At 36.2% G+C, this 19,577-nt stretch overlaps 1 protein-coding gene across 1 annotated transcript in view; it reads right to left on the reverse strand.

The window, feature by feature from the left end:
• CPLANE1 (ciliogenesis and planar polarity effector complex subunit 1) overlaps positions 1–19,577 on the reverse strand; it is a 70,023-nt gene that overhangs the window by 38,802 nt on the left and 11,644 nt on the right. The window contains exons 14-28 of the mRNA XM_081321296.1: positions 17,845–18,587; positions 16,838–17,049; positions 16,396–16,476; positions 14,726–14,890; positions 13,400–13,552; positions 12,165–12,393; positions 10,615–10,754; positions 8,922–9,139; positions 8,414–8,578; positions 7,083–7,221; positions 6,226–6,335; positions 5,325–5,486; positions 3,296–3,404; positions 2,522–2,828; positions 516–1,422 (exon numbers count right to left, since the gene is read on the reverse strand). Coding sequence (XP_081177422.1) covers positions 516–1,422; positions 2,522–2,828; positions 3,296–3,404; positions 5,325–5,486; positions 6,226–6,335; positions 7,083–7,221; positions 8,414–8,578; positions 8,922–9,139; positions 10,615–10,754; positions 12,165–12,393; positions 13,400–13,552; positions 14,726–14,890; positions 16,396–16,476; positions 16,838–17,049; positions 17,845–18,587 — 3,840 coding nt within the window. The remainder of the gene's footprint in view (positions 1–515; positions 1,423–2,521; positions 2,829–3,295; positions 3,405–5,324; positions 5,487–6,225; positions 6,336–7,082; positions 7,222–8,413; positions 8,579–8,921; positions 9,140–10,614; positions 10,755–12,164; positions 12,394–13,399; positions 13,553–14,725; positions 14,891–16,395; positions 16,477–16,837; positions 17,050–17,844; positions 18,588–19,577) is intronic.

Raw genomic sequence — 19,577 nt, forward strand, 5'->3', positions numbered from 1 at the left:
CAGGTTGTCGTTGTCGGAGAGTTAGCCTGCAATACTGCATTCTAACCACTGCACCATCACACCCCACAATAATAGACAAGATACTATAAATAGCAAAACATGTACAAAATCCCAATAAATAGTAACAACCTTATTCTACAAATGATTTCTCAAAAATAAATGCAAATGAATTCAAGTGTTTGTTTATAAGCAAACATGCATATACATATATGTACATATTGTATTATATGTAAGAATAAAGTCTCCATTATTCTACATATGTTAACAAAGTATTTCCTTTCCTAGAACTCCCAGAAGAATGGAAGAGGGATTGATTCACTTTATGTATATTTATTATAAATATTATTGCTCATTGTGCATTTTTATTGTGGTGTCAAGCCATCTGAGCTGGGAGATGTCCACCTTTGAGCTATTTTCTTTCTATAGGCAGATTTTTGTTTGTATGCACTTTGAGACACTTTGCTCAAATTCAAATATTAGCTTTAGATATGCTCAAAATAATTTCTATTGCTTACCAAACCGCAATTTTGGTCTTGAAATTTGTTGCCGTAACGTCGCTCTAAAATCCACAATGATGAAAGAATGGCAGATGAAGATATTTTCACGTGCATCATTGGCTGGCATTCCTGAAATGTCCCTGTTGTGATGGGATCCTGAACCATTCTTTTACTGGACCATCTGATCATCCATTCAAGTAAGCGAGATATATTGTTAAATTTAAGATGTATTTCTGGAACTGGTTCGTCTTGCTGTGTGATGTCATTCACTTGTCCAGTTTTGCAGATGTATTTTTGAAACAGAGCTGTTTTAGGGGTAGACCAACACTGAACCAATGCTGGTGTGAATGTCTTACTAGAATCATGTGAGTCACTGACTGATTGCTGGCTTTGACCAAATAAGCCTCTTCTTTCAGGAAGTCTCATAACTGAATCACAGTCTGAAAGCTCTAACAGTTGCCCATCGGCTAAAGTTTCTTGTTCACAATCTTTTTTCTTTTTATCACACACAGAAGCTAGTTTAGAATCACTAAATCCCAAACCAAGGGTGTAGCAAGAACCAGCTCTAAATGCATTTTGGACTTCAGTTCTCAGCTGTCGACGTATCAGTGTTGTATGAACATCAAAAAGAAGGGAATGGAGCTCATGCTCTCTAAGCAGTGCTGAAAAGCACGTCAGAAAAGGAACAGCAGATTCACTGTGATTGAGTGGATCCCTTTCAAGTACGTAAGTTAGGAAGAGGTCTAAAAACTTAATGTATTCATCATCATCACGTTCAAATTCCCATTCACCGACTAGAGGCATATGGAGTTGATTGGGAAGGTCTTTATGGGTCTCTTTTTTAAAATCTCTTTCCCCACTGCAGTCTTTTAACTTTTCAGTCCACTCTTTACGGTTGGAAGCTTCTATACAAGAGGGTAAATCACTACAAAACAGAATAAAATAACATATATGAAAAGCAAATTCTTTTCCTTCCACAGCAACTTCTGTATATCCATAAAGGCAAGGGAGGTGCTTTCAATCTAGGAAGGAAACGAATACCGTGTTTCCCCAAAAATAAGACTGCGTCTTTTTTTTTTGCCTCCAAGAGGCACCAGGTCTTATTTTGGGGGGATGTCTTTTATTCTCACCTCCGGCACAGACAGACCCACCCAGCAGGTCCACTTCTTCTGCCCAAAGGAGCAGCTTCATTCTGCAGCTGCATTCTGGCCTGCTTTTTAGGAAAGCTACTGCAGCAGAATACTGGGCTATGGATTCAATCCATAATGGATTCAATCCATAGCTCAGTTCTCAACTGCATAGGTCTTGCAGAACTGAGCTATGATTTCAATCCATAGCTTGGTTCTCAGCTGCAGTACCCTTCCATTAAGGCTTGTGACTGAGAAATGCAGACCTGGGTGAAGACTTGGCAGAAGAAGTGGGCCAGTAAGGAGAGACCTGGCTACAAGGTAAGTGGGTGCGGAGCACGTGGGGCAGCTAAACCCCAGCCCTAGTTTGATTTTTTAGGTGTGCCTTGCCCCCAAACTAGGGCTTATTTTTGAGGTAGGGCTTATATTAGGCCCACCCCCCAAAATCAAGCTCGGGCTTATTTTCGGAGTAGGCCTTACTTTCAGGGAAACGTGGTACTACAAAGTAGCTAAGAGTAAAATAAGCCTACATGGCACAATGTCAATCATATGCTAAGTCCTATGAAAAATATTAACTTACTGAAAAAAATAATTAAATATGATTTCTATGACAATCTCATTCTTACTGTGTTCTTCTGCTTTAAGGATTTTCTTGGGTGAATTGGGTCAGTCCACTACTGCTTTGGTCTCACTTTGCTATGTGATCCCCAGAATCAATGAAGCATAATAGGAGCAGAACAAGGACATGAGGCTTTTAGGTTGCGATCCTACGCACACTTACATACAAGCCAGAGGGAACTTGATGCAAAGTAAATGTGCAGTTTCGTATAGTTTAAATAAGATGTTACTCAAAATAATATTTTCTCTGATTCAAGACAAAATGTTACAAATGCTTACTTGGATTTTTCTTGCTTCAGTTTTCTTGCTTCTTCTGCCAACCCAAACTCAGAAAGTGAATCTGCGGGTTCAGCACTGTTACACCCGTGAAGGTTTCTGAAATCTGAAATTGTGCTTCTGCTTAGAGTAGTCCCCAAGGAAAACTGATCATAGCAGGAAGCTCCAGAGTCTTGTATCTCTTCTTCCGGTGTTTCCCAGATATTTGTTCGAATGGGCCCTATGTTTCTTATCACACGTTTCAGGGTTTTCACATTCACTTTGTAAGTAGCCTGTAGTACAACCGACATAATTTCTTCACTATTGGGGCCTAACCATAAAGACAGAAAATGTGGATCACATTAACTAGTCATTTTAACTGAGATTTCAGATAAGTTATATTCTATGACAAATTTTATATGCAGTAGGTGGATAATACTATTCAGTGTCTATTCGATATATAAATTTTCCTTGGCCAATAATCTGTTGTTGTTGTTAGCTGCGAAGTTGTGTCCGACCCATTGCGACCCTATGGACAATGTTCCTCCAGGCCTTCCTGTCCTCTAGCATCTTCTGGAGTCCATTTAAGCTCATGCCTACTGCTTCAGTGACTCCATCCAGCCACCTCATTCTCTGTATCTAGAGTACTTTATATTTGTTTTCCTTTGGCAAGGAAATTGTTCACATTGCTTAAAGACAATAATTCATACTATGATTATTTATATTTTCATTTTTCAAGGAACTTTTTTTAAAGAAAAAAATACTGCTTTGCTTTCATTATTTTGTCATACACTGTACCTTTAACTGTGCAGTGCCTAAGTCGTTGATATAGATCATTATATTTATCCCTTAGTGAGACCCTCACATCTTCAGGGCTAGGAAATGCTTTTACCAAAATTTCTGCCACCTGTATAAAACAAACCAGCATGAAGTTTCAATTGCTTCCAGATACTTGGTAAAATTTCCAAAAATCACGCTTGTTGCACGCTTGTAAAAACAAACATTCAAAGGTATAGTGACAGTGAATGACTTACAAACACACTGGGACATAAATCTCTGTTGTGGTTGAAACAGTCATTAAGCAACATGCCCATGTGACCACTTCACTCAACAACCATTTATCCCCGCTGCAATCTCCAGCAAAAGAGCTGCATGCTGAAGGATTTCAGATCCATGTGGAGATGAAACCCTCCTGGCAAGCAGCCCTGTTGCTCTCAAACATTTCTGCAAAGGTTTCCATACATGAAGGGGGAATTCTTCGATGGGCTGCAGAAAAAGAGATGAAATCCTGAAGATTTCAGTAGCTTTCTTGCAGTTCCACAAAGGATTGCAGCTCCTCTCCATCCCCACCACTTGCAACCTTTCTTTTTTCTTTTTTTAAACAGGTTTTATTGGTTTTTTAGTTAAAATCTACATATTTAGAAAGCATCATGATGACTGGGTAATCAGAGATTCAGTACATAATTCAGGTTACATTATCAAAACATCCTTCTCAATTTCCCTTAACATTTCATACAACCAGTTTAAACTAGTAAATTTCTAGAAATAGCATGGTCAGTTGAAAAATTTGTCAATTCATTTTCATTGAGATATACTGTATCTATGTCCTGTTATTAAAGTTTTCCTAATTTTAATTTTAATTATATCATTCAAATTTAGCCTTTAACATCCCAAATAATATTCACAACCCAAATTCCCTTATTTCATTACAGCAAAAACTATAGCATCTAACATGTACACAGTGGCTGAGTAGCTATGTTCTAACTAATAAACATTGTCTGTTTCACACCTAATACATACACGTTACTGACAGGACCACAGCCTATGTTTATCAATCTACAACTATTTATACACAACCAAATTCTGTTTTAAATTTTAGCTAATTCTTAATTCTTAAATAGAATAATCAAACGTCTTTTAACATCAAACGTGAGATCTATAAACCAAATTTCCATTATGTCAGTGCACAAATTATAACGTCTAAAATAAGCCTAATAGATACATAAACACATTCTAGTTCTATCTCATAAACATTTTCTATTTTAGATCCTGATAGGTCGTAAAAGGTAAAAAGGTAAAGGTTCCCCTGCACATGCGTGCTAGTCGTTTCCGACTCTAGGGGCCGGTGCTCATCTCCGTTTCAAAGCTGAAGAGCCAGCGCTTGTCTGAGGACGTCTCCGTGGTCATGTGGCCGGCATGACTGGACGCCAAAGGCGCATGGAACGCTGTTACCTTCCCACCGTAGTGGTCCCTATTTTTCTACTTGCATTTTTGCGTGCTTTTGAACTGCTAGGTTGGCACTGATTACTAAAAGGATAACCTTTAATGGTTCTGTAAGAACTCACTTTTTAAATCTAACTCTGCCTTTTTTTTGCCAATCAGGTTTCCAGACCAAGGCCTTTGAATTGCCAGATAGGTCTCCCTTCACTCCAATACATATTATTTGAATCGAAGGAGGCCATCTAGCCATCAGTGGTCCACAAAAAACAAACCATTTGTAATCATTATGTTGTTCACTTGCAACCTTTCTGTACGGCTTTCCCATTAACTTACTGGGGAAGCTGGCAGAGAAAATTGCAAATGGTGATCACATAATTGTGGGGCTCTTAGCAATTGATTGTAAATGTAAGCGTTGCCAAGCTTCCCCCCCCCGCCCCCCGAAATGTGGTCACACGACCAGGGGGGGTTGGCACAAAAGTTTTACAATGGTTGGAAGTGCTTTACAGGCCACAAAGTACTCTTTCCAAGGTTGTTTTAACTGTCAATGGTTGTTGAACAGATTAGGGTTACCTATATCAACAAAGCTAAATTGTTCAATCCTGCATACCTTTTTAATTGGTGGTAATTCTCCAATAAGGCTCAGAATGATATCCTGCACAAGTTCTTCAATGTTCATGAATCTAGCAAAAGGAAGCATTCGGCAAGCCCACTCCAAAGCACTGACAGAGTACTCAACTATGCAAGCATCAAATTCGATCCTCTTGAATTCCTAAAGAAAGAACATCTTGTAATTGGCCAAAAACTTATCTACATGGTTACTGACATCTCAAACTACATGAAATCTAAACCCCGGTCTACCACAAAAATATATGTACTATTAAGACATTTGAATAAAGCTAATATTTAATATTTGAATAAAGCTAAAAGGGAATACTGATCATCCTCTTATACTTCCTTTTATGAGTAATTCAGGTAGGTTGGATTTAAACCCACAGATCTGCCATAGTGGTGTATTGTATAAGCTTTGACTATTATTATTAAAAATATTTTTGGGCAACTTTTAAGATAAAACCTCTCCCAGGGCTGCTTACAAAAATGCAACATTGTATTAATAAAGCCAATATGAAAATAAAAATTATATAATTATAATTTCAACTAGTCAGATGAAATCCTGACTAGACTAGTCATATATTTTAAGAGATACTTAAAAGCAGCAGTGGTAAAGTCTGTGGAATCTGAGGAAGGGAGGTAGTTCAAATAATTGGGGGACTATTACAAAAAAGGATCTCTTTCTCATTTAAACTGATTTGTAATTAGAAAGAAGAAAAAACGTGAAAAGATAATCTCTTATATATGCCACCCAATCATTTGTTGAGGTGGGCAGCTAGAGAAATCAAGTAGTAGATAGATGTGAGAGAGAGGGGAGAAGGGAGGGAGGGAGGGAGGGAGAGAGAGAGAGAGAGAGAGAGGGGGGGAGAGACTTAAAAATTTCATGCTATTTTAATTACATTCCGGTTTTCCAAATTCTCTCTTGCCCTTTGATACCGTCTGCAACTATCAGACAATCTTTCACGAACATGAAGCATCCAGCACAATATACATAATTCTCGAAAGCATCCTGCAAGAGACACACAGAAAATTCTGCAGGCAATCAATGTATTCTTTTAATGGCTGTATTGTTTACTATCATCAGCTTCTTCACTTTTCTTCTATCAATTAACTTTCACTGCAATGTGTGTATGTGTGTGTATACACACACACACACACACACACACACACACACACTGCAGTGAAAGTTAATCTATCAGAGGAAAATAAATTTTAAAATGTGTCCCCAGTAGATAAAACCTTACTGTATAAGGGAATCAGTATTAAAACTAGGACTGAGAGCCTAATCTTTTCATTTTATTGCAACAGAACCAATACATGCATATTTACAGGTTATTTACCCAACATATTAATGACAAGTCATATGAACGTTTAAAAATTGCCCTTTCACAAGTTGCTTGTGTCAGGAGATCAGTAAGATATATTGAAAATGTCAGAAAAATCAGCAACTAGATTGCTTTCATCTTATAACCCAATTTAGTTCTCAGCTTATTAAAATGGAAACCTTTTCTTCTTTTAAGACAGATTCTCTACTTGAATGGGCCAGGAAACTAACTCTTTGTCTGATAGCTGAGGAATGTGCAAGGAGCCAGATGAGAGTCTCCCACAGGCTCTGAATATACTATTAAGCCTAGAGTAGATGACACTGTCCATATAGTACCTAAACATTTTTAAGGGCTATTACAGACAGACAAGCTTTTTTGCTTTGCATTTTATTCTTCTTTAAACACATATTGGATTTTTTGCAGATACACACCTATAGTTTTACATGAAACAGCATCAAAGTTATGGTCTCCAAAAGAAGAAGGCCTTAAGAACACAGTATGATATTTGGAATACTTAAGCAAATTTGCTGGAAGATCACTTAAAGGAGGAAGGGCACCTTTTTTGTGGATCTAAAATGAGAAAGAGGGACCAAAGAGACAAGACAAAGGAAAACATGGTATAAATTATAACATGGCATTGGAATGTTTTAGATAAAACCATCTTTGTGACCTTTCTTGTTATTTATTCCTTCCTACTAGGTTAGCAAGCTAAGCACAGCTTCTTTGAAATATGGTCAGTGAGTATGAACAATCTGATTTACTGAGCCACAAGTTCCTGGTCTCTGATTCTTTTCACCACTCAAGAGTCAATTCAACTTGCTGCATATGTTTTCTTACAAGGACACTTTGTAAGCAGTTTGCATGTATAAGGGGAAAGGGGGAGGGTATCTCATAGGTTTGACAGTGAATTCAGCTTACATGTGTGTGTATGGGGGGGACCTATTACTACCACTAGAGATTACATTATGGCAATAAGAGTACCGAAGCATAAGATACATGCATAAGATACATCATCTTATGTATCTGCTAATAGCTAACCAGTGGCCGTTTTTCTGGTGACCCATTCCTTATTGGGGAACGGCAGCACCCCTGATCATTTATTGGGACACTGTGAATATTCCAGGCAATATTGTTGGATAAATCTTCTGGATCCTATAATTTCTAATGAAATAGACAGGTTTCTCAGGACTGCTATCTGGCCAGCTTTTGTCACTCTTAGTTTGTGGAGACCATTTGGGAAGGGATATACGGTTGGGCATTGGCCTTTCTCAGAAAGTGGGGTGGTTCTGCTTAGCCTTGAAGGTAAGCAGAAGGTAGGTAGTCCAATCCACAACTTCTCCTTTTTGGGAAAGTTGTAAAGAAGGTGATCGGGCTACAGCTCCATTTCTGCATTAAGAGAACTGAACAGCTTGGAATTTACTTCTTAAGAAATACAGATTACCAAAAAGGCTTCTGCTAAATTCCAATTATTTCCCATAGTTGGAACAGTCAAACCATTGGTCAATTTGGAAATGTCGCAGTGATTATATTTGCAGAAAACATACCATTTTAAGGCAACCTAAATAATAAAAAGTAAATAAATCTCTATATGAATCATAGTATTTGCCTTCAGAGATTTTCATTTAGAAGATCACATCTGAAAGTAATCTACAGGATAGTAGAATTCCATGAAATATATCAGGTCTAAAAAAGCTGTTTTCCATATATTAGCACCAGTCTGTATAATATTATAAATAATTTATAAATAATTTCAGACATGTACCTTTTGCATCACTCTTCGTGCATGTTTTAGCCGCACAATATACCACTGAGCAGCAGCAAAAGAACAATGAGCAGCCCGGAAAAGAAGAAGAATCCTCTGAACAATTCCAGATACTTTTTGTCTGCAGTCTCTCTCTATTCTTAATGGTACATCAGTATATTCTTCCTAAGAATATTGTAAAATTTAAAAGGTTTACAGTATGAAAATTCCCAAAGAAAGAATAAGCCCAGGCCAGATTACCCATCCTCATTCTCTAATTCCTTTGATTTATTAAAGTGTGAAAAATTAAGATAAGCACGATAATTACACTGTTAACCTTCCCCCACCCCCACAAAACTGGAACATATACAAATATTAGTACTGATTCCTTACAAGAGCACCTCAAAAATTAATAAACGTATACATACAGTACATAAAGCTAGTACTTCTTTGGGGAAAAAAGTTAGTCTGAAATGCAATAGGAAAAATTAGCACGAAGAAAATGTTAATGTAACACTGAGATGCATACTTCACTCACAAATGTTGGCTGAGGACAATATAAAGGTGGCGCTGGAAGATATAAGCCATCAGGAACCAAGCCACAGAATTTTCTACTATGATCCTTGGCAAAGTCCATCAAAACCTGAAAGGTTTCTGATAGAATGTCTGCTCCTGCCATAACAGCTGCTTTTAATATTTGTTCTACTGAACTAAAAAGAGCATTTGCATCTTCTTCTTCAATAGGATCTAAAATAAGCATAAAAGCAGACAATAATAATTATTTATTTATTTTATTGGATTTATATACCACCCTTCTCCCGAAGGACTCGGGGCGGTGTACAGGGCAGTTAAAACACAATATACAAAGTTAAAAATAAATTAAATTAAATTAGCCCCAACAAGTAAATCACATTCTAAAAATGTAAAATTCCAATCCCTCAGTACAGGCCGGCAAGCTCAAATAACCCAGTTTTCAGGTCGCAGCGAAAGGAGCGAAGGTCGGGAGCCGTCCAGAGCTCAACAGGGAGCTGGTTCCAGAGGGCAGGCGTGCCCACAGAGAATGCTCACCCCCTGGGGGCCGCCAGTCGGCATTCCCTGGCCGACGGCACCCTGAGGAGGCCCTCTCTGTGGGCACGCCTACTCTCACCCGGAGAGTAGAAATATTTTTTCATTTAAAATGATAGCAACACTGAGTTAGTAATATAATTTCCGATAATTTTGCATTTGAATTTTGCAAATGAATGCATTTCACTTCATTCAGGCTGTATTCTGAATGTTTTAGTCAGGGCTTTTTTTTCTCATAGAATCCCCAGAAAGGAGTTTCGGCATCTTTTTTGGATGGAACCTTGTAGGGTAGGCAAGGCAGATTGTATGATGTGTGTGAGTTCCGGCACTTTTTTTTTTTTTTTACAAAAAAAGCACTGGTTATAGTACATATGACAGTCCTACTTTCAAAGTGCTGCCTCACTTAATTAACATGGTTAAGGATCTCTGCTAATGCCTGGAAAATTTTAATCAGAATTTTGGTATGTCCATCAGTTGCTGCATTTGATCCATAAGAAAAAATTGTAGACCCTTTGTGTTGCCTCACACTTAAAAATTTTAACAGTAACAATATCACTAGAATATAAAGATTTCAGTATTTCTTTCGTAATAATGGTTTATTATGTTAGTTACAACAGTCAAAATATTTCCAGATAAATACTATAGGGGTGTAACACAAGTATAAGCACAATATTAGTGAATTAAATATCCAAAAAATCTCCAAAAATCATTCATATAGAACAATAAAATACAGAAAAGGCTTCAGTGAAAAAATGACCAGCAAATTTGATATTTTATTTGATGACACCTTATCAATGAAAATGAATGGTCATAAAATGAGAGCTATTAAAATATGTGTATATTTCTGAAAATCTTTAGAAAATGATTGAAAAATTATTAAAGAAATGGCAGAGATATCAGATACTATATTTTACCTCTATAAATCTAGCTCAGGAATATATACATAAAAAAATTGCACTAGTATTTCATTATTTGGAAGAGTTGATAGCAGGTTGCCTGCTTGTAAATGTCTATTAAATATGCATATTAGGAAAAACATAAAGAATACCTAAGGATATTTCCACCCTGTTTCCTGATGTGGAAGTCACACCATTTGCATGACAGTGAATAGAAATACTGTATAATAAAAGAACAAATCTATATAAAAAATTGGGTACCTGTGAGTTGCTTGTATCTGAAGTTTCCTTGACTTGTTGTTTCATTGTTGACAGGCTGACCCAAAAAAGATTGTAGCTTTTCTTGAAAAATGTTTGTTGGCATCAAGTGTAATGGCAGGAATAATTCCACTTTCCCTGACCTGAAATTGTATTAAAAAGAACAGGGTAGCTTACTTCAAACTATTCTTGAAATGGCCTCTGCATAGTTACACAGGGAATTTACTCAAGGGTAGTCACAAAAGAAAAATATTGATTGAAGCAAAGGATATTTATCCCATTCAGTATAATATGAAGCTCTGAAAGAGCTAATGTTGCATAATACAAGCAAAAGAGACCTACTTGGGGCGTTTTGCCTTTGATATCTTAGATAGAGACGTTTCTTACTGACCTGTAAGATTATTGCAACTATCACTTCATACATTGTAACTGGAAGGACAGAATCTGCTGGTGGTGGAAAAAGTGATGATATCCATACTGTAACTCTACAAGGATTGTAATTTTTTAATAATCTGTGTTAAAAACATCAAAACTATCTCTAAAAGTTGGATTCTTTATCTAGGAATCATCTTTGAAGTTTCAAGATATATGACGAATCCCAAACAGCCCAGCTACTTACATTAAGAGCCCAGTATTTATGTCTGAATTACCACACTGCCCCAAAGCATAGTTGCTTACCTATCAGTTATTGAGTAACCATAATTGGTTGGGTGGAAACATGCTATGACAAAACCAAGTGAGAGTGTGCGAGCTAAGCCTTCATCACACAATGTGCAAGCAACCTTGTATCATAACATGTCATTAAAATGGAACCAAAAGAGATGGGGAAATACTACAAAAAGAAAACTGCTGTTTTTCTGTCACTTCTCCCTGAAAAGGTCCACCAATAAACTAAGTAGGAAAGGTCATACTCTTATGTTTCTGACAAAATTATGCTAATTTGGTAGATATTACCTATTTTAGATTTACTAACACACACACACACACAGATTCTCTCTCCCTCTCTATCGTATCCATCCACAGTGGGTAAGGTGCTAGATGGGCAGGAAAACTAGGTTCTTGTCATCCGTTAGGTACAGAATCTAAATAGATGATTTTGGTCCACTTTATTTCTTTCTGCATTAGACTGCTAAATAAAAAAATTGCTGTCCATCAACCTGCCCTTGACCATCATGGTAGCTTATGTTTCATAACTTTCAAGTGAGGGCTTTTATCCTGCAATAGATAGATTCAGGATGATAATGATGATGATGATGGTATCTATTTATGATAAATGTCTATTCATGGTAAATGTTATAATACCAATTCATGATAAATAATTACTGTATACATTACTGTATATATATATATATATATATATATATATATATATATATATATATACACACACACACACACACACACACATATATATATATATATATGTATATGTATATGTATATGTATATATATATATATATATATATATATATATATATATATATATATATATATATATATATATATATATATATATATGTATAGATATATATACGTATATATATATGACTGACCTTGCAAAGCTTTTATTACTTTGACAATATAGTTGATAAGCCACTCCAATTGAAACAGCCATTTTCCAGTCTCCAAGTTTCTGGGCTAGCCACACAGCTTCTGGAATTAGTCCACTGATAAGCAACAAATCAACAGTATATTCTACAGTCCAAGCACAAGACAGGCCATTATCCCTAACTGCTTCAGTGACTCTGGAGTGTTGCAGAGGAATAATACGAAGGCACTGATCTATAATTAAAAAAAATAGTTGTCATGAGTTTATTTTGTTATTAAATTATTCAATGGGCAATCCTATGCAAGCTTACTTAAAAGTAAGACCAAGTGAATTCTGAGCCTGTTTTCAGATAAGCTGAACACAGCCCTCAGAACGGTAGATCATTTGCATCAGATATCCTCCCACCAATTATCCTACTTTTATCCCAGAAATTTAAACCAGCAGCTACAATTTTCAGTTCTGCAGGAACAAGACCTGTCACATTGGATGCATTTTATAGGAAAAACATTTTTCATTTAGAGAAAGGTCAGAGACAAGTATTATGCCATTGTTTTACTTAAAAAGAGAAAAGGAGCAGCAGCTAAATAAACTAGATAAATTATTTATTTATTTTATTTAATTAAATTTTTATACCGCCCTATTCCCGAAGGACTCAGGGCGGTTTACAGGGCAGCATAAAATACAATATAAAAATAGTATAAATTAAAATAGATTAAATTACATAAGCCCAACAATTAAAACAATATTAAAAGCTAAAACCCCTTCAGTCCAGGCCTGATAGATCAAAAAACCAGGTTTTCAGATGCCAGCGAAATGAACGCAGATCGGGGGCGGTCCGAAGTTCCACCGGTAAATCATTCCAAAGGGCAGGTGCGCCCACAGAGAATGCCCTCCCCCTGGGGATCACCCGCCGGCACTCCTTAACCGCCAGCACCCTGAGGAGGCCCTCCCTGTGGGAGCGCACAGGACAATGGGAAGTTGATGCTGGCAGCAGGTGTTCCCTTAGATAATCCGGACCCAAGCCATTTAGAGCTTTATAGGTCATTACCAGCACCTTGAATCTCACAATTATACACTAGGAAATAACTACAAAATACTATCCAATATCCAATAATATCCAATCCACGTTTTGTGCATTTCTATAGGGCAGGAGGGAGAAGAACACTTTCCAATAGAGCTCTGTAATGTTTCTTGTCAATGTCACAGTAAGCAAGCATATGAAACAATATCAAAAGGTACCTGGCTTGATATGAAGTGGAGGTAAGATACCAACACTGTGGGGAGGAAGTATATAAATTGGCCCATTAGTGAAGTAGGCTGCCATGAATCGGGCCAAAGACTGAACCACTGCTAGAGCAGCTTCAGTGTGAACATCTTTTATCCATTCAGCATCTAAAACAAAAATCCAAAAAGTCTGGGGTAACTGAATGAAGTAAAAATCTCAAAATAAAGTTATTGCTACAGCATACAAGAATTCCTTGGCATTTCAGAATCAAAAGCCAAAGATTGCAATCTTATACTAATGTAGGTCTTAGTCTTACTGATCTTAGTGGAGCTTACTTCAAATAGAAATAATAACAACAATAATTTATTTGATGTAAGTGCTACCCAACTCCAAAACAATTCTTGGCAGCTGACAATAGAACAAGGAAAATAGAGTACACAATGAGTAAGAAAAGCAACAAAGAACCAGCAAAAATAAAATGCAAAACTGTCAATTCTCCCAACAGCATAAACCTATACATTTTACAAGGGGCTCCAGCCAGCCTCACCATGGGCATGAGAGAACAGCCAGGACTTTAAGACCCTCTGAAATGCTGAATCCCCTAAGCAGTGATGTGCAAAATATTTTGAGTTGAACCATTTTACATATCAAATATGTTGTTTTCATGCAAGGCAATCAGTGTACTTGGGAGAGAAAGGAGATGTAGCAGGTACACCGATATTCAACACAAGGTAATAGCTATTTATTCTTAAGCCAGATTTGTGAGGTAATATTGAAAAAGGAGTTTAAAAGCAACCAAATAAAAATGCATTATATAATTCAGAAAAATGTTCTATTATCCATACCAAAATGAACGAAGTATGTAGTGTAACAAAGTATAACACTGTAATAAAAACAACAAGTCTGCAACATTAAATACAGTTAGCGATGACTCATTCAGTGAATGTTCAAAATGAGACTTATGGATGGTTCTCTAAGATGCAACCATCAAAGCATCCCAGTCACATGATTGCAATTTGGGTGCTTGGCAATTGGCTTGTAATTATGATCCCTGCCGTGTACCATGATCATGCGATCGCCATTTGTGACCTTCACTGCCAATTCTCAAAAAGCAAAGTAAATAAAGAAGCTAGCAGGAAGTTGCAAGTCATGGTCACATGACATTGTGTTTAATGACTGCAACTAGAACTGCTGGACTAAGATGGTGCAAACATTTTTCACTTTATGACCATGCTGCTTAGTAACTGAGTTGCTGTAACAATTACTGTCATTAACTTGAGTAGTACCCGTATTATTATAAATAACTTGACTGATGAAAGAAGAATTCTACATTTACATACCTGTTGTAACATCTCGGTTTCTTACAGAAATTTGATTCTGTTTTAGAAGTTCATATACCAGATGATCACACAGACCCTGAGCCTCACTTACATTATAATGATACAGGTGGCAATATAAAATAGCAAGATAATATCGAGTTTGAAGGAAGGGTATTCTCTTTCTTCCTATATTTAGAAAGAAATAATTGGATAAAAGCTAAAAACATAAATCCGTGTTATATAAAAATAAACCCTATGCATATATGAGTGCAAATCTACTTCTCAGATCCATATTTATAAATGAAAACAGGAATACATGATGCAAATACAATTATTAGATTAGAATACATTTCATTTGAATCATTTGAGTAAACAGTAATTTAGACAAGAATAACTGAATTATTTTAAAACTTCAGTTCTTTTAACAGCCTTATTGCAAAGAGAAATTAGCACAGGCAAATTCTGTATGATAGTTTATAACTATTAAGCTTAACTTTTAATAATTTTAATTGTGTTATTTTTACTTCTGGCTTTTTCTTAACTGCACCAAATACAGATTCTGTGTCTACATAGACCCAATAACAAAAGTGTGGGGTAGTTTTAGAAGCCTCCCATTCAGTTATATACCCATATTACCTTTATTTCTATTTTATACTATCTTTCTCTCTCCCCGTGAAATTCTACCTTTCTCTCCAAGCAACATAACTACCACTTTAAGAGGCTATATAGGCAGAGTATGAAAGACAGATTAAAGGGAAAACGGTGTGGTAGGTTGACAAGCATACAACTATTCTGTGGAAGAGGACCCAAAACAATTGCTACGGTGATGATAGGAGTGAAAGGGAATTCTAAGGGGTGGGAGCGTAGGAAACATCACACATGAGGGACTTAAAGTCTGCATGCTGTAAGATTATTAGCTGAAACTACACCACATTGACAATTTGTATACTTTTATCTTGCCTCGCTATGCTGGATGCAGGCCAAGAAGAGAGCTTGTGTTCCACCATGCAATTGTGGAACAGGAGCAGGATGAAAGGGTCAGATTGAAACTTGAAATAAAAAGAAATACCAAATTATTAGCTAAGGAATATGCTTCCATACACAATATCGGATGACTTGCACTGAAGAGTATTGAAGGAATTTGCTGAAGCTCAGTTAAGCTCACACCTTAATATGCAGGTAGTCCTTGCTCAAAGATGGTAATTGAAATTGGCAACTCTGTTGCCTTATACCTTTTGTGCAATATCACCTTTTTAGATTATAAACAGAAAGAATTGTACTGGTTTACCATCACTGAACTACTATATGTACTTCCAAGGTAAAGAGAAAGACATAAAAGCTTTAAATCAGAGATGGACCACTTCTATTCCTTTGTCCGATGTCAAATGTCCTTTTGAAAGCCTTAAGGCCAACCTTCCTTACAGACTGCTACTTGGGATAGAAACAATGATCACAGAAAAATGGGGAGCATAAAGGGTAAAAAAAGGGTATAAGAATTAGAAAGACTTTGTCATCTACTTTGGGCTTTGGTCTCATTCACTTTTTTTTCCAACTCTACCTACCATGCCACTTCAAAGAGACTATCTTTGAGAGACTGAAAACAATGCCAGAAAAAAATGACCAACCATCTCTCTTTAAACAAGTAATTTTTGCAGGGAGGACTAACGCTAAAAATGGAACCAATATCATACCTTTTGCTTTTGTTTCCTGAAAAGCTCTCTCCCAAGCCTCCACAGACTTTTTATACGATCCTATCAGAAACTCCTCCTCACCTTAAAAACAAATTGAAATCTAGCATTTAAACTAATCTTAATCTTCAGACCAGTTTGCTTGAGATCAATAACCATGAATTATTTTGTTCTCACATAGATTACATAGAATGAGGGGAAAAAATTATCTGTATGAATAAGTTCACTGTGGGTATTGTCAGGAACCCATTTTGTTTTTCAGAATAGACACATGGGACCCTTTGTTGGATATCTCATCCCACTGAATACAGAATTTAACATCAAATCAGCCCCTTAAATTGTGTCAATTATTAGCATTGCAGGTGGTGGAGGATCAATTTCATATTTAAATGTATATATTTATGCAAGGTATATGAAGTGGTGGTGGTTTCTTCAATACACTAACCATTCACAGACTTGAGGTTCAGAAGTTGTTCCAAGCTTTCTCCCAAAGACTGTAAGATTGCCTGTATATGACTTGCAAGTGCTTTGATCACTGGAATTTCCTGAGCAATTTGGATTTCAGTCATTGATTTATTTGAATTATTCACTTTTCTGTTTAATTGTGCCCAATACCAAATCACATGCTTATACAAGTGTCGCCAGATTACAGTTAACCTAAGTTTAAAAAGAATTAAACATATAACAAAGTCACAAATTAAAGAAAGCTATTGACTAATCCTTACATATTCCATTCAGAAGAAATCTTACACTATTATTTCAAAGGGAAATCACCAGGAAATCCAGGGCTACAAACCAGGCCCATAAATAATAATGGAATTTCACATTGTATTATAGCTATTATTATCAAATGATTCAAAGTGTAGATTGTACGAAGAAACAGTAGATCAGATATTCAGCTCATGCAAGATCACACCAACTGATTATGAACAATGGCATAACAGTCACCAAAATTAGTCACTGGAACATCTGTAAAAAATATCATGTGACAGTAAGGAAAAATTGGTGGGAACACAAGAGTTGAAAAAGTAGTTGAAAATAAGGTTAAATATTGTGGGATTTCAGAATACAAACTGATAATGCCTTGTCTCATAATGCACAGATTTAATTGTGGTTGAAAAAAAGAAAGTGTGATACATAGGCAATACCAGGGAATAGTAAAATATGATAGAAGAGAAAGAACTGGAGAAGATCACAAAGTATTGAGATCTGCAAATTGATGTTGAAAGATTATGGCATAAATTGGCTCTGGTGGTTCCAGTGGTTATCAGCATCTAGTCTCATACTAAAATCTATTATAGGTGTTAAGAGACCAGAAGGGGTACCCAAACTCAAATTCTGTATTTTACTTGTCCCAGAATTCGTATTTACGATATTTTATTCATGATTCAAATTACATTATACATCAAAATAATAAAATATTTAAAGTAATAATTTTTATACTAGAAATACCTTTTTTCCTGATTCTCAGTTCGATTTGCCATTGGAAGAGAACACGTTAGCACAGAATGTAATGCACAGTGCTTCTGGTGACTATTCCAATCCATGCTTTGAAACAGAGGCACATCAATAGAATCTAGTTCCACTTTATTATTACCACTCAGATCTGCTGGAACAACTTCATACTGTGGTATTTTTTTGGCATTTAAATAATGTATAACCATCTTCAGCAATGAGAAACCCCCCAAAAGATTAGTGGAGAAAAGGTTATCGTGTCGTTCTGCAAGTATCAGTTTTAAGGTCTGCATTGTGAATTTCATTAAATGCCCCAATGTTTGTCTGTGTTGATCTTCCCAACTTAGGACAGTCAAAAATTGTTGGAAACAGTTTAAGACACATTGTATCCATGACTGATTCTTGACAGGATGCTCTAATTCTTTAAGTTTCACATACTGGAGAATGTTAAAAAAGTGTACAATGCAACGAATGTTAAAATTTAATAATATGTCTTTTTCTTTTATACTTTTTGAAATGCTCACTCTCCAAGCGGCAATGAGATTTTTTTGAATATGGTTCAGTTCAAACAATAGGCCATCTTTTTTTCTCTCTGTTCCATCTATTGCATGAATTGTGTCAAACATTGATGCGAATTCCAGCTGGCCTTCATCACCTAAAGAGAAATCTGCTTTTTGGCTTCCCAAAATATATGAATTACTTTGAAAAAAAATGTCATCACTGGATTCTTCATTGCATTCCTATATTAAAAAAATGATATACATCTGAAAGATGCTTATTTGTGACACTTGTATCAGTAATAATTATACAAATATATACATACACACACACACACACACACACACATTTCTCTAAGTGCTGTCTACAAACTGTTGCCAGTGAGATATCTAAATCCTTTATGGGAAAGAAAAATAAATAAATCGTATATTGAAGAATGGAATGGAATCCATTCCATTAGTGGCCTTCTCTATTGTTAAGGAAATTTTAAGGATGGGAACAAATACTTTATGAATGTTAATTAAGTATCCAAAGCAAGACAGTCTCCGCAGGGCTTTGACTGTTAGCATGTGGATGGTGGGGGAGTAGATGAGTGTGCTTGTGTTATGCTTGTTGGATAAGTTTAATTTGGCCTTTTAAGCTATCACATTAATATGAATGAAAACGGGCAACAGTAGAAAAATTGGTAAAAATAAAGAGGGTTGGGCAAATTTGCACAATTACAAAAAATAACCCTATTCAATTCACTTTTCTTATGCAGTGCTGTTCCACTGAGAGGAAGAAACAGTTCTGAATAAGTGGAAAAAGACTTTTTGCTCATTGATGAGAAAACCCGTGGAACTAAGTTCCAGAATAGTCTCCTAACTAAAAAAACAAAACCATAATCAAGATTTTCAGCCATATGAAAAGTTATTTATTATAAATAATTCAAGGTGGCGAACATTCCCAATATTCCTTCCTCCTCCTATTTTCCCCACAACAACAATCTTGTGAGATGAGTTGGGCTGAGAAACAGTGAACAGCCCAAAATCACCTAGAGAGTTTTCATGCATAAAGTGGAGTGTCTTCTGGTTTCTAGCCTGATACCTTAATCACTAGACTAATCTGGCTCTATGGCCAGTTTGGCGTATGAATGTTTCGATATCTATTCAGCAAGATGTAAATGAATACTTAACTAAGGTAAAATGTTTGATATTTTTGTGCAGGTTCATTCTAAGTTAAAATTAAGGATC

Source organism: Vipera berus (genome assembly GCF_964194415.1).
Source record: "Vipera berus genome assembly, chromosome: 2".
NCBI lineage: Eukaryota > Metazoa > Chordata > Lepidosauria > Squamata > Viperidae > Vipera > Vipera berus.